Raw genomic sequence first — 15,891 nt, 5'->3', positions numbered from 1 at the left:
GCAAATTTATGCGCTTAGCAGCTCTATGAAATTGGGTCCAGGTTGAACCATGTGAGTACTGGCTAAAAATGAACAAGGGTAGAATATTGTGCATCATTTGTTTTGTCTCAGGGGACGGGAGGACCGGGACGACACACTTGCTACCAACTTACACAAGTTAAGAAGTGCATCTTAAAGGCACTGGACACTATTGGTAATTACTCAAATAACTATTACATTAAAAGCTTACTTTGAAACGAGCAATGGAGAGCTGTTGATATATAAAACACCGTGAGAAACGGCTCCCTGTGAAGTAACGTAGTTTTTGAGAAATGGGTAATATTTCCCTTTATGCATCTGAAAGCGCACAAAGTAGTGCAACAATGGTGATTCTTATTCTCTTGCAAATTCGATGACCAATTTAGCCAAAAATGTTAACATGTTTGTTATTTTACTCATAATTATGTTGGGGGTGAGAATACTGGTGTTTGACACTATCAAAGATGTCTAGTGCATGTAAATGGTCTGTACATGTATACGTTTGGTAATGACTCTGAAAAGTAATGGAGAAAAAGCTTCTCTGGTAAAAGTCAGAAGTAGGCAGCTTTGCATAGTATAAAATATAAAGCCTTTTGAAAAAAAAAAACCTTTTCAGTGCAAAGTACGGCAGTTATGAAAACATAGCACTTTTCTATCCCCCAAATGTTTATTATGAATAGAGTTGACTCACAGTTACCTTTCTTAAAATGTGTAATCCAATTGCAGATTATTACATTGAATTTATAGTAGACCTAAAAGCTTAGAATTGTCAAATTTTATTCGGGTATTTGTTTAACATCAAAGTTCCAGATTCCAGACTTGGACTGTTCATGGAGGAAGAATCCTCCATGGACTGTTTGAGCAGTTCTATCTCCATGCTTTGGGAGCAGCTGCATTTTATTTCCTGTTCATGTTGGGAGACAGAACTTATTTTGAGAATCCAAGGTTGCCCTTGCTCGACCCAACTCTTTTTGTTACCCGAACAGCGATCAATATGCAACCATTTCCACCAACAAAAGAAATATTTGCAAAGGGGGAACTGTGAATATGTTAAATTTTGATGCCGTGTACATTTCTGCTAGAGAGGGTCGTTGAGATGCAATGGACCGTGAAACTTTTCACCCTCTCCGTAGACTCAGTGTGGTGGCGAGAGAGTGCAAAGCTAGCAGAGTGGATGCCCACACACAGTGCCAATCAGCTTCTGGTGACCCAAAACTAGAGCAGCATTCCATGAGTCATTTATGAAGACTGCGCCCGTTTTCCGATTCCAAAATCAGAGAGTGAAACTATAGAACATATCGGACAGGTTTCTCATGTCCTCACCTAAAAACTTTAGACGATAAGAGAATCTTAGAATCATGTACGGAGGGACTGGTTATGGAAACCCCGGTCACCATCAGCAACGCTTGATGTCACGGGGGCCTGGCCCACAGATGGCACCGATGGCACCGATGGGCCCGGGCCCTCAGGTCCGTCGACCTCTCCGTTACCTGCCTCCTGAACCTCGTGGATATGCGGAGTTTCCTGCTATCTATATGGGGTCTGTTCCCCTTGGGGCTGGGGTTGGCGGTGGGGATCCAAGTTTTGAAGATGTAGCCCGCGTTGTGTCTTTTCTTCGAGACAGGACCGAAGACTTCAGGCGGAATGGTACACGTCTCAAGATGTATGTGATTGAAGTGGGCAGTGATAGAGTGTCATTCAAACAACTTGGTAAGTTCAGCAAGAATATTACACCAAATGCTATAAAGTATACCATGTGTTTAACATGGTATACTAACTTGTTCCATGCACGAGTCACATAGAGAATAAAACAGTTATTGTAATCAAATTATCACATTGTGTGTTGATATAGTCTAACTAAGTAGTAATTAATTTGATGATGGTTTCCTTTTATTTTGCATGCCAAATTGTTGCCGCCATGTCATGCTGCCACTAAAAGTTACCTCGTGTGACACGGCTTTTGTAATGTGGAACTGCTATATAAACACGTTTATGGAGTCCTCAGAACTGAGAACATGGAGTCCTCAGAACTGAGTAATATGAAGTGGAAAACAGGCCTGTATGCTGTTCATTTTTGAAAGGACAAATGTATCGACGCATTTTCTCTTGGGTAAAGTAAAGGGCTCCCTATGAGGAAATTGTAAATTTATACTGGAGCATTTTAAGGGCACCACGCAAGGCATCGGGTAGGGGGCAGCGCATGGAGGCAATCGCCTTCGTTGCCATGAGGCAGGCCTGTGTGTTAAAAACTCATAAAAACACTTGTTAGGCGTGAATTATATTGTTGTTGTGCATCTTCAAGTGGTCGTTCGAAATATAAACCTATAAAGCCCACCGATTTTAAGCTTCTCAGATGTGCGATTTCCAATAAGGCATGTATCCTGTGAAGCCTCGAGCTAAATATAAATTGAAACGTCGAGAAAAGCTACCGCGAGATAGGTGTTGCCCTTGGGCTATGTTTCAAAGGGGGTTTTGTTAGCAATTATTATACACCTGACCTTTATTGTCATTCAGAGGTGAGTAGTAAATAGGGACTACAAGTTCAACGTGCTTTTTTTGTGCGCCTCCAGTGTCACTGTCAGGTCACTTCGCACCTTTGACCATTTCGTTCCCAGGTTTGACACGTCGTACCTTGTGCGACTTTGGACACTCTGTACACTGGTCACTTAGTACCCTGGACACTTTGTAAACTGGACACTTTGTAAACTGGACACTTTGTAAACTGGACACTTTGTAAACTGGACACTTGAATCGTAACTTTCACAAGACACTTCTTACCTTCTTCAAGGCACTTTACGAGAACCCTTTATCGCCCTGCTAGATTACGGCCTTGTTTCCATAAAGACAAGCCAAAGACAAGCTTTGTCTTCTTGAGTGTATCTTTGAATACATAATACTTTTTACGATTGAAGAAAACAAATTGTTTAGGCGTGCGTATTTGTTCCTGCCGGCGTGTATTTTGTACCCTCTCATTTTTGTAATTGGTGTGTGTATAAGTATAGGTTAATAACAAAGTAAAGTCGTTTAATTTTAAATTTTAGGGATCTCCACTCATGCTTGCTTCGAAAGATCCCTTTAATTATCCCTTATTTTGATTATTAGCACCGTATGTAAGTCAAATCACTGCTTGAGTGGACGCAAGAAACTGAATCAGTAACGCAGATTTCCAAATTGAAATCATCTCCTTGTAAATGTGCAACGTAAATCCCCAATACACATACCTATGTTCTGTGTTTTTGACCCCCCTTTAACTGAATCGATTTTTGAACAACAGGCCTGTCTTAAGTACCTTCATTGAAAAATGGAGAATTTGAATGAATTATTATTATTGATAGTATCTATTCGGCAAAAAAAAAATAAAAAATACAAACATAATCAAAACAAAACAAAAGCCAGGGACATTATGCCTGGAATTAAACAAGTTTACAAAAAACTGTAGCCCGAAGGCTTTCAATTCCAAAATATCTGTCCATATATTAAAAATATATCATTACTTGCAATTAATATATAAAGACAATAAGAACATTAGACATCAACAGAAAGATACAAAAAGTCAATGAAGCAGAATGAGTAAACATACAAAATACCCCCCCCCCCAAAAAAAACAAACAAACAAACAAACAAACAAACAAAAAAAACAGGCAAATTATAAACTTAACCATCGAAGATTTAACAAAAAAAGAAATATTTATAAAAAATATAAAAAATTGGCAAGAGACACAAATGTTTAAAGACCTTGTCAAAGGCCAGTCTTCTCACTTGGTGTATCTCAACATATGCATAAAATAACAAACCTGTGAAAATTTGAGCTCATTTGGTCGTCGAAGTTGCAAGATAATAATAAAAGAAAAAACACCCTTGTCACACGAAGTTTGAGACCTCAAATTCTAAATCTGAGGTCTCGAAATCAAACTCGTGGAAAATTACTTCTTTCTCGAAAACTATGTCACTTCAGAGGGAGCCGTTTCTCACAATGTTTTATACCATCAACCTCTCCCCATTACTCGCCACCAAGTAAGGTTTTATGATAATAATTATTTTGAGTAATTACCAATAGTGTCCACTGCCTTTAAAAGGTTCCCCAAACAGTTTGAAAACAGTTACAAACAATAGAAACATTTATGAAAAATATATAAATGTCAACAAAATAACAATAAACAAACAAATAGGCCCCTTAATAAAAATAAATAAATAAATAAATGAATAAATAAGTAAAAAAGAAAAAAAGGTATTTCCAAACAAAAGCCTTGAAGATAAAAAACGACAAATAGAACTTTGACAATGGAAGGGAATACTCTAAATATGAGACAAGTATAAACCAGGAAGTAAAACAAAATGATGACCAAGTCTTAAATTCTTGACATGTTCTGAGAACACAACGAATCGTCTTTTACAATATTGTTTTGTTGCCGCGAGCCCTGGCATGGAGATAAGTCACTTTTTGAACACGACAGTTGTCCGTTACGTATAAGGCACTAGGCAGCCATCTTGCTTTTCTCGCAGCTTGTTTTTTCTTGGTAATAATTTTGGGTTGTTTCCTTCATATTTTACTAATCATATTTTTATGACTCAATCTACCCTTATTCAATGTGATATTGGTTTTTAGAACGAAAAAAAATAACTGCGCGACGACCCATGTTCAACCTTTTTCTACTGTAAAAAGGTGGGGCTTGAAAACCACATGTCTAATCGCCTTAATGGCTTAGTTTTAGAAGATCAGTTGCATTATAGAAGTTAATATTTCATATATGCCTACTATTGATGATGAATGAAGGGTCAAAGTTCACATTACACGTATTATTTTCAAATAAAGTATTTATTCAAGCGAAGAACCGTTGTACAATATGCTACACATAAAAAAAAAACACAAATTAAAATTCACGTTTCCTTTTCCAGTGGTCTTTGGATGAGGGCGTAAATTCTACAGCGCGCTGAATTGGTGTGGAGGTGTTGTCCGCGCTCCCATAAGAACCTAAGAAGACAAAAGTGTCGTAATTTGTGTTGCTTTAAAACCCAATTTTGATGTGTGTGCTTTAAAGCCATTATACACTTTCGATACAGAAAAAAAAGGTTCACAGATTTACAAATAATTTACAGGGTTTACAGAAGGTAATGGTGAAAGACTTCTCTTGAAATATTGTTCCATGAAATGCTTTACTTTTTGAGAAAACATGAAAACAATATAAATTCTCGATAGCGAGAACTACGGATTTATTACAAACACATGTCATGACACGGCGAAACGCGCGAAAACAGGAGTGGGTTTTCCCGTTATTTTTTCCCGACTCCGATGACCGATTTAGCCTAAATTTTCACAGGTATGTTATTTTATAATTATATAAGTTGTGATACACGAAGTGTGGGACTTGAACAATACCGTTTACCGAAAGTGTATAATGGCTTTAAAGCACCAAAACAACTCAACAAAATCCAAAATTCTTCCTTTTGCTTTATTATTTTTGATCATGGTTGGATTGAGCACTGGAATAATAAAATTAACTAGTTCCCACGGAATTAGGCATGTCGATAATCAGGTTCAACAGCTCAGAAGTTGAGTTCTTTCGAGTGGGAATTCTATTAGAGAGCTGGGATTTCGATTTACAGAACTGAGATTTTGTGGGAAATTTGCAAGCATAAATGGTCCCGCCAGTCACTTAAAAAAAATCAGCGGCGAACTCTGCTGAGGACATTTTGCGCCTACTGATGTATTCAGTTTGCCGTAACACAACGTGTATTACTATTAGCTAATGTGCCGTGCAGATTTTGTTCTTAATAGGTCTTGCTTTCTACTGCATTTTACTGATCACTATACACGCGTATTACATGCCTATTTGTAATGAACTTTAATTTAGACCTTCAGACTAGGAGAGTTCAATTTTAACAGTTGGAATTTCTTCAGTAAATGGTGAGGCGAGTTCGGTGTTCCCACTGCGTTATTTTTGTAATCATAATGACCTTGTAATGTTATTATTGTTTCATGTTGACACAATAATCTTCGATACTTCAGGCAACTGCATGCGCCATGACGTCATCTCGATGATGAGTTAATTATTGTCATATTCACGTGATGGGTTAGGGCGGTGGTTGTAAACGAACATTTAAATATTTTCCAGACATCAATATAGATGCAAATTATCTGGAACTGGTTGTGATATATGTCCATTCAAACTCCACAATATAAAAAACAGACAGACTGACTGTAAAGTGTTTAGACGTTTACACTTGTGAGTTAGATTTCATGTTATAGGCCTATTTTCAGTAAGACTCAACTGCGTTACATACCTTTTCAACTTAAAGGCACTTGATACCTTTGGTAGTTGTCAAAGACCAGTCTTCTCACTTGGTGTATCTCAACATGCATAAAATAATAAATCTGTGAAAATTTGAACTTGATGGTCGTCGAAGTTGCGAGATAAATGTAAGAAAAATCACCCATGTCAAACGAAGTTTTGTGCTTTCAGATGCTTGATTTTAAGACCTCAGAATCTAATTCTGAGGTCTCGAAATCAAACTCAAATATTTTAGTTGAAACTTACTTCTTTCTCGAAAACTACGTTACTTCAGAGGAAGCCGTTTCTGCAACAGCTCCTCATTGCTTGTTTTCTAGTACAATGTATACGTTTTGATGCTAACATTTATTTTGAGCATTTACCATTTAGTTAAATAACCAGTTTAATGTACGTCACTGGATGTTAAAAACTCATACGCCAAAATCCTCAAGAAACATTTCACATGATTCTGTGTTAAATTTACCAACAGATATGTTAGACTGACGCAGAATCCGAGTTAAAATCAAGTTTTTTTAAAACCAGTTTCCAGGTCAGCCAACAGAAATTGGATCAGGCCCTTGAGACTCGAAATCCGGGTCAATTCTTACCAGTGACGTGACGTCATTAGAAGTTGGATCTAATGAGCGAAAACTGCTCTGTAATTACCTGTTAAAACGTGACTTCAACAATCAATGGTCCAACAACTTGGACGGTACAAATAATTTACCGGAACCAACCAAGCAAACGAATAAGGTATCGCCAAACCTGAAATAATTCCCACACTATGGAACAATGATGTCATTGGAAGCCTTGACTCAGAAACTTTCAAGGATGCTAACAAATATTCTGGATCAGACTGATCTTATTAGCGCACGTTCGAACACAATCGGCTATAAGAACCGTAAGATCTAATTTGATTGAAAATAAACAATTATGGAACTGTTCCAGTTCGTTAACCTAAGAAGATTATTCCTGTTGCCACAATCGACAAGTTAATGCCAAGGGCAGAAACGTCACCTTCCGTTCATGTATTGCTTTTAAATTATAAGCTCTGTTTTGTAAAGCAAACTTGAGGACCAAAGTTTGCTTGTAATATACTTGTCTTAAGTTTGCAAGTAGCGCATGTAATTGTTGATGGCCTTTTGACCCAATCAGAGTCTTTCTCGAAGGTTAAACCTCTTAAGATTCAAGTCCCTTATTTTCAGAAACCCACCATGTTCAGACCCTTGAGAGTGTGATGATGTGTATAGGCCATTACTTTAAAACTTCAAAGCATTTTGATATTGACCGTTCATTTTACATTCGGTGAAGAGCCTGCGGTTGGAGAGCGGTCTCATCCGTTTCGTTGCGTCCCACGCATGCATGGGTATCTGTTGCATAGTTTTCGCTATTTCTGGCTCCAACGTTTATGTTTAATGTCATCCCAAATATACCCATTTTATTCGTTTAAACTTATGACAAAAACTTGCCATTCTTAAAAGCCTTTTAGTCTAAAGAGTATAAAAGCCAAGTCCAATGATTTAATTTTTCTTGCATATAAATAGAATCGAAGGAAAAAATGCAATTCCTATGGGCTTCTGCTTATCAGTGGATAGCCAGTCAATGTGAAGTTATTGTGGCTTTACATTGGAGCTACGTCACACTTTGAACATGATGGACAAGACAACGTAAAAATGGGCTTGTCCGAATTGACGGCCGGTGTCGCATGCAATTATGTACTCTATGCAATACTATCCGGAAGACATTACTGCATACGCAATAATGTTTGCCGGACGGTTTTGCATATGCAGTTGTGTTCGCCCCCGTGCAGAACCGTCCTTCCGGTAAATTAAACGCCCTTGATATACAGAAACGTTCGCCATTTTTGTTTTACAAGCTAAGTGCGTGTCATGAATGACATGGGAAATGTTCGGCCGTTGGGCATTCGCTGCAGTCATAAATTAATACGTGAATATTCATACTGCATATATGCCTGTGTAGGTTCAGTGCATGCATGCTCGCTTACGCACATACATACATGTACAGTGATGTACATGTACATGTCCGCCGGACGGTTTTTGCATAGCCCCGGACACGATTGCATATGCAAAAGTGTCCGGAGCGGACAGTATTGCATGGCGGCCAAAATTGCATCTGACACCGGCATTGGGTGGCTGGATCGCTAAAACGGCCAAGGGTCAACAGTGGCTGAATTCCGAGACATACGGTCTTATTCCCGGAACCCCATTGTCATCCACGTGCATGTTTAGACTCACTTATAAATCCGGCTCATATTTACCCGGAACCCAGTTCAGGCGAACCCAAACCATTGAGCAAGGAACCAAACATAATGTATCCTGTTCGCAGCGCATGTCGACCTTCCTCACGGCCAGTTTTTGTTTGTTTCGTTTTTAAATTCTTTGAGAAGCAAGAAACCAGTTTAGGTATAAAGGAAAAATAATACGATCTAATTTCATGGTTTTATGATTAAATAATTGTCCTTGAGTATTCATACAATCATTCAAGAAATAATGACGTAGATCTTTAGTTTGTGGCAGCCATCTTGTTTCGTTGTCCATTCAAAACCAATGAACCAAATCAATGTTTGCTGTGGGAAAGCAATGTAGTCTGGCCTGCTGATGTCGTGTGTTTTGTTAATGCTAAAGCAAAGGGAACACGAACAGAGAGGGGTTCAACAAGTCCGAATGAAGTTCTGATCATTTTGTTCCAAAGGCAAAAACTCCACCCACACATTATCTGTGACTTTGATTAAATTTGTTTTAACGGTTTATAGTGATACACAATCTCTTAAAAAACATGTGCTTGGTGAAGCGATTTACCAGCGAAAATACATTGCAATTACGATGATTGTTTGTTTTATATTTTAACAAAAAAGTCACTATTTGTAACTCTTTCTATTTCTCAAAAACACCTTGATAACCGATCAAAACATTTGCAATTTTGGTATAAGCCAAAAACACAGATAACTCTCCACAAACCTATGCGTTAGTTTTTACTCTTTTGAATTGTGCCAAGTAACTCCGAGAATCGGCGAAAAAGTTTTGGTTTTAAAGGCAGTGGACACTATAGGTAATTACTTAAAATAATTATTAGCATAAAACCTTTCTTGGTGACGAGTAATGGGGAGAGGTTGATGGTATAACACATTGTGAGAAACAGCTCCCTCTGAAGTGCCATAGTTTTCGAGAAAGAAGTAGTTTTCCACGAATTTGATTTCGAGACCTCAGATTTAGAACTTGAGGTCTCAAAATCAACCATCTAAACGCACACAACTTGGTGTGACAAGGGTGTTTTCTTCTTTCATTATTATCTCACAACTTTGATGACCGATTGAACTCAAATTTTCACAGGTTAGTTATTTTATGCATATGTTGAGATACTGTGAAGGCTAGTCTTTGACAATTACCAATAGTGTCCACTGCCTTTAAACGTACAAAATGGTTTCCCCGCCAACTCAAGTTTTACTGTATGTAACTTTGAGCGTTGGTGCATGATGAACAGAACAACATTGAGTCAGTCTGCATGCAAAATAGAACAACATTAATGCCATGTTTTTCCCCTTTGTAGTAACCGTGAGATACCAAATGAAACTATTGTTATGATAAAGAAAGTAGAGGTTATGTACATAGCTGTTCGCCGACTCCTCACATAACTACGCCCACGGTCTCTGGACCTTTCACAACTTTAGGCTCAAACCAGGCTAGGAATCGGCTGTGAAGTTCGTGTTTTTCTAAACTGTACATGGCCTTGTAATAATGGTGACACAGGACTTTCGACGCGTCAACACAAAACACCCAAATTCATTCTTTTGTCCCCTCACAAAATGGGAAAATATTTCTGCTAATAATCATGCATGAAGTTTGTCGTCTCAACTGGCTGTCGTTGAACAATGTATGTCACGCTGTGCGCTTTTGGTAACTAGAGAGATTGAGGCTGTGCAGTAGAACCAACTAGCCTGCAAAATCTACGCCATTGTGCCCGACTCTGACTGCCTGAGAGTAACGAGAGTGTATTGGGCTTGAACTGGTTCCGGTTGCAGCTGCTGTTTTGCGGACTCTTGGAGTAACTTTTATTAAGGAGTTTGGTTCAAGACAGGAATGGGTGACCAGGTCTACTATGTGAGACAAACTGGGACCATGGGACGAGGAAGAGGACGGGGAGGAGGCCGTCGTTCAATGTCTCGGTCCCCGACTCGTACGGCTATGAGTCAGAATGGCCGTAACACCGTAAGACGCAAAGGCGGTCCGCATGCACGGGGAGGAGGCAGTTCGAACGGCAAGGGAGGCAGCAGTCAAAAGACCTTTTCCCGGCTGATCTTCCTCGGTGCTTCCAAAATGAGGAGTGGCGAGCCAGGTGTGCAGGAGTTGTCACAACTGGTAGAGGAGATCCGAGGGCGCGCTAAGGCGTATAAAGAGCGAGGTGTTGCCATACCTTTCTACGCCATGAATATCACCGAGAAACAGGTGTCTTTTATGGAAGTCCGTAAGTTTGTAGTGCTCCAATCATAATCACCACAAATCCGTCAAATCATCGCGAACACTGAACCCTCGATAGAGTTAGATATCACAGGGCCCGTATACGCTCGTTTGTTTTTGAAAGAGCAAGGGCACTGAGGCATCCTTTGTAAAGGGCACCCTATGAGGAGAATTGTAAATTATTTTCTACTTGAGCATTTTCATCAAGGCAATTACTAGAGGCATCGGGCAATTGCATCCAATGCCTCCGTGAAGTATCAGGCCTAATATCGCCAATCTCTCCGGATAACATGCAGCCAATGTTCTGCTTCATGAGTACTAAATATTAAATCAACCCGAATCCACTTTTCGTTCACTGTAAAGGTTGAAAAGGTTTCTCTGCCAGCCCTATATACAAAGTAGTTGACGACTAGGCCCAATTTCATAGAGCTGCTAAGCACAACAATTTGCTTAGCATGAAATTTCTTCCTTGATAAAAACAGGATTACCAACCAAATTTCCACGTGATTTTCAGGATAAGCAAACAACAGCTGAATACCAGTAACAATATGCAACAGATGGAAATTTGGTTGGTAATCCTGTTTTTATCAAGGAAGAAATTTCATGCTAAGCAATTCTTTTTGCTTAGCAGCTCTATGAAATTGGGCCCAGATTAAATTGACCAACTTATTCTGTAGTTCATCTTGTTATAATGCTTGTATTTTAAAACCCACTCCCACATTGTGCTCAATGTGTGAACTTGACGAGACGAACAAAGGCGCGCATAAGTTAAAATTTTGATTACCAGTCAAAGAGCACGTACACGGACCAAAGGCCGAAGCCGTGAAACTGTTCTTCCATCCCGTATAGTTTGGAATGCAGTTTCGATACATTTGGTTTCTCAATGTGTTAAGTTTATAGTTCAGTTACTTATTCACCTGGTATTTATTTTGTAAAAACTAGTTTTCGTTTAGAGCTTGTGGTTGGATTTGATGTCAAATTAATATGTCTACAAAATATAGTTGGGCCTAAAGTTAGTCAGACTTTTTACTTCAGAGTTTCCTGCGTTCGTGTTTGGTTGTTGTAATATGCTGCTGCTGTTCTTTAACAAATGCTGCTGTTGCTGACTTTCTTTTTGCCTCCAAATGAAGGAAATGTTACGGCATAAACCGGGTTCAATTTCATAGAGCTGCTTTTTGCACTGCGCGATTTCCACTTCATAGCGATGCACACGAAAAGGTATGTTAACCTTACGTTATTTTAGTGCACGAACATGAATGACGTCACAATGCAAATCCATGTGAATGTGTAAGATGGCCGCCCAATTGACACCTTAGCAAATTTGTCTGCTACAGTAAGCACGAACAATTTGCCTTCCGTAAAGCAGCGCTATGAATTGGGCCCTGGTTTTATTAAGGTTCTCGTTGGCCGAAGCTCTCAGTCTCAATCTGACACTTTATACTGGAGTTTGAAACTTCTTGAAAAGTGCCGAGTTTAGACGACAAAGTACCAATCACTGACTCCTTTCCCCCCTGTCCTATCTTTGACAGAGACGAGAGATGTTCAGCACATCCCAATAAATCTGATCCATTTCGTCGCTGCCGACCCGCGTCATAGCAACATCTTCTCCATGGTGGCCAGAGGTAAAGGGAACCGTTTCGTGTGCCACGTCTTCGAGTGCAACACCCCGAGGCAGTGCGGGGTCATCACGTCCACCCTGTCCGAGGCGTTCCGTGTCGGGTATGAGAACTGGATCCATGTGGAGGAGAACCAACGTAGATTGGCTGAGAGGAGGGAAATGGACATGGGAGGACTTGGTAAGTTTAGATTAGTGTGAATTGACATATTAATTATGGGATGACTTGGTAGGATTAGTGGGAATGGACATGGGTGGACTTGGTAAGTTTATGAATAGTTGAAAAGGACATGGGAGGACTGGATTGACATTGGATAAAGGAGGACTTTTACAAGTTTAGGAATGGGGTTTAAAATTGGTAGTCGGGCTGGACATATAGGAGGGTTAGTTTGGGAAAATTTATGATAATATGAAAGGTTTTGAAGATTTGAAAAATTATTAATGTTGGTCAAATTTTCAGAAAAATTACATCAAACTGATTATTATTTTTTTGTGTTTTCAATACTTTCAGATACAAATATTTCTCAAAACAATTGGAACTAAAGAAAACAAGCGACCTTCATTTCCCCCAAAACCATTTAATTTGAATGTTACATTATTACCATGCAGTTATAATTTTTTATCAGATATGTTGTCCATATAGACCTAAAGTTTGGATGCTGTATTAAAAATTAAAGGCAAATAAAATCTTACAGAGCACTTAATCAAAATCAAATGTTGATAACATGTTAAATTTTCTCCTAAAGACTATTTCCAAGAATGGGACGACCACGCCCCACGTGGCATGCCCCTCTACAACATCTCCCAATACTACAACTCGGGCAACTCTCGTCCCAGAAACTTTGTGAGGCCCCAAGACGATTTACCTGTCCTCCCAGACCGCCTCATCGTCACCCAGGGCGGCCGAGAGGTCAATGGAGAACCCTCGTCCATGAGGTACTCGTTCGAGGATGAAGAAGAGGAGTTTGATGACTACCCGGTGGAAGAGGTCTACGTTAGGTCTGGTGGTGGGGGGCGTCGCCGGAACCAGCCTGTTGTCTTCGACGTACGCCCTGACTGGGACTAAGGCCAGGTACTAGATCAGATGTTGATTTCACAAAGATAGTCCTAACTTAGGATTAGTCCTAGACTTGGTTCCAAGTCTTTGATCGTGGCTTTTAGTCCTCCTGCTGATAGCCTCTACATTATTGCTGAAACAGCGCCCTCTTGTAATAAACCTCCCTTGTTTCGGGTTAGGGCGCTTGATGACTAATAATGAGAGGGCGTTTTTCGTGGCTGAGATGCAGAGGAATAACCCGATCTAAGACTTGAAATCAAGTCTAGGTTAGTCCTTACGTAGGGTTAGTCCTTACGTAGGGTTAGTCCTAGGACTCTGACAAGCTGAAAAGTAGCATGCCTGTATAAGTTCAGACGAAAAGCTCATCGTTACTGGAGACAAGACTAGTCTCTAACTCTTTGTGAAATCTACATCTGATGAGGATAGGACGTTGAATATACAAATTTCTATCTGAAGGTGGAATTCCAAATAATTATTTACTCATATCTGTAATGAGAATTTTAAACACCGGTTACAAGTATAGCCAGCATTTTGTTTGTTTTTTGCCATCATGCCACGCACTGGAATACCCAGTCTAGTCTCATGAAACTACATAGTAGATCTTTTGGAATAAAACAGAAAGTCTCACCAGTACAGTTATTTTGACTAAATTTCACAGAGCTGCTTAAGCTGAAAATACTTCTAAACAAAATTCTGCTGTGCATATTAAAGCAGAATACCACTCATAGATGGTTCATGCGAAATGGAATTTTGGTTGATGACTTTACTTCCATAAAGACAATTTGAATTTGGGACCAGGTAGCGAACAAAATTCTATAAACTGGACTGCAAAGTCTTGCAAAATCTCACTAATCATAAACAGACAACCATTCAAGACTCATGGTAACATATTCGCACTGGTGCCCATGCAAATTTCTGCACAGCAAGTAGTTTTGTGAAGCTCAATGGAATCACATATGTAGGTTCTAAAAAAAAGATTTGGTCTTGACAGGCAATATGTTCACACTTCTACAAAACTTTGACAATGCTTGGAATTGTTGTTTGTGTAATAGATCCTGAACAGAACATCATAAGAGATTGAACAAAAACACTTCCATTGGTATTAAGTGCAGAGTCTTTGTCAACATTAATCCACGCTAAAACTCAATCAAAAGGTTTTCATTGATAAGTCCAACCTCTACAAGGTCCCCCGAAATTTCTCATCAGTGAAAAGTAAAGTTCACATGTTTTCCATGGGATCGCCAAAAAGGATTTCATTCAGAACAAAATACATCTTTTAAAGTAAAAAGGAATCGACGAACCTCCAATCTGAAGGTTTTCTGGTGAAACACTTTGTTCAGGTTGTGAAATAATATCCCAAATAGCTTTCAATTTCATTTTTGCCTATGACCCTGACTTGCTTTGTGATCAAATCTTGATACAAAGGAAACCAGTAAGGCATCAAAGACAAACTCACAGGGTTGTTTGATTTTCCTCTCAACGTTATCAGCGACTCTGTTTTTTTCTAGGGGATAGTATTTCACATGGCAGCCAGTAGAGGATTGTCTGGCCTTTGCTGAGAATAAAACCACAGGGCATGTTTAACAATAGCTGGGATCCTGTTTTATGCTAAAATGCTCGGATGTGGAGAGCTTTGGTTTTGTGTGTGTGTAATATGCAGCAATCACTGTTAAGAAGTTCACTTGAGTTTAACTTATAGATTTAGTTTTTGGTACTTTTCCATTGCTTTAATCTTATACGGTAAAACTGGAAACTTTATTTTGAAAGGTGGTAGCATTTTCAAGATATCGCCAAAAATCTGGAGCAATTATGTCCAAGCAGAAAAAAACAAATCCATAATTGGAATACACAATCTGAAAAGTAAACATTTATCTGACTGAAATGTTTCTCAGATCTTGGGGGATAAAAACTGGTATAATTTTCTGTTACCACATTCTTAAACTGTTAAAAAACTCTCAAAATGCTTAATACTATTGAATGAAAGCTGCTGTACTTCTAAATAAGTAAGTTGTTATTGCCATTAAATTTAAGAGTGATTAACAAATGCACACCTTTTTAAGCAAAAACCTTTGCATATCCTTTGCATATTATGCATAAATGAACGAGTTACCTGTGTTTTAGTTAGCAATTTATTAATGAAACATGTTTTTGAAAGCAATTTTGTGTACATAACAGATACTGCTGTAATTTGTTTTTAAAATTAAATTCACAAAATATTTTTGATAAAAATTTAAAACTAAGTCGGAGCTGTTGTAAGTAATGTATGCATACATGTATGTTTTTTTTTTTTTTTAAGAGATGTGGTTCTTATTAATGAGGATAACATACTATTAGTTTCAGGTTTTCTGTATCATATAAAGCAATGTATACTTAAAGGAACACGTTGCCTTGGATCGGTCGAGTTGGTCTTTGAAAAGCGTTTGTAACCGTTTGTTATAAAATGCACATGGGTAGAAA

The 15,891-nt window shown here is 38.8% G+C and overlaps 1 protein-coding gene across 2 annotated transcripts; it reads left to right on the top strand.

Moving 5' to 3' along the window:
* Positions 1-1,170: 1,170 nt before the first annotated feature.
* LOC139945508 (uncharacterized) lies at positions 1,171-15,880 on the top strand. Of its 2 annotated transcripts, none has more exons than XM_071942881.1 (3): positions 1,171-1,728; positions 12,292-12,558; positions 13,124-15,880. In XM_071942881.1, the coding sequence occupies exons 1-3, from the start codon at positions 1,377-1,379 to the stop codon at positions 13,441-13,443; spliced, it is 939 nt and encodes a 312-aa protein (XP_071798982.1). In that variant the 5' UTR covers positions 1,171-1,376; the 3' UTR covers positions 13,444-15,880. The 2 variants fall into 2 exon arrangements, with proteins under 2 accessions (XP_071798982.1, XP_071798981.1); XM_071942880.1 differs by lacking the exon at positions 1,171-1,728 and adding an exon at positions 10,234-10,769.
* Positions 15,881-15,891: the final 11 nt, after the last annotated feature.

The sequence above is a fragment of the Asterias amurensis genome, chromosome 12 (genome assembly GCF_032118995.1).
Source record: "Asterias amurensis chromosome 12, ASM3211899v1".
NCBI lineage: Eukaryota > Metazoa > Echinodermata > Asteroidea > Forcipulatida > Asteriidae > Asterias > Asterias amurensis.
The sequence above is the reverse complement of the archived record's forward strand: the minus strand, read 5'-3'. Positions and strand labels throughout refer to the sequence as shown.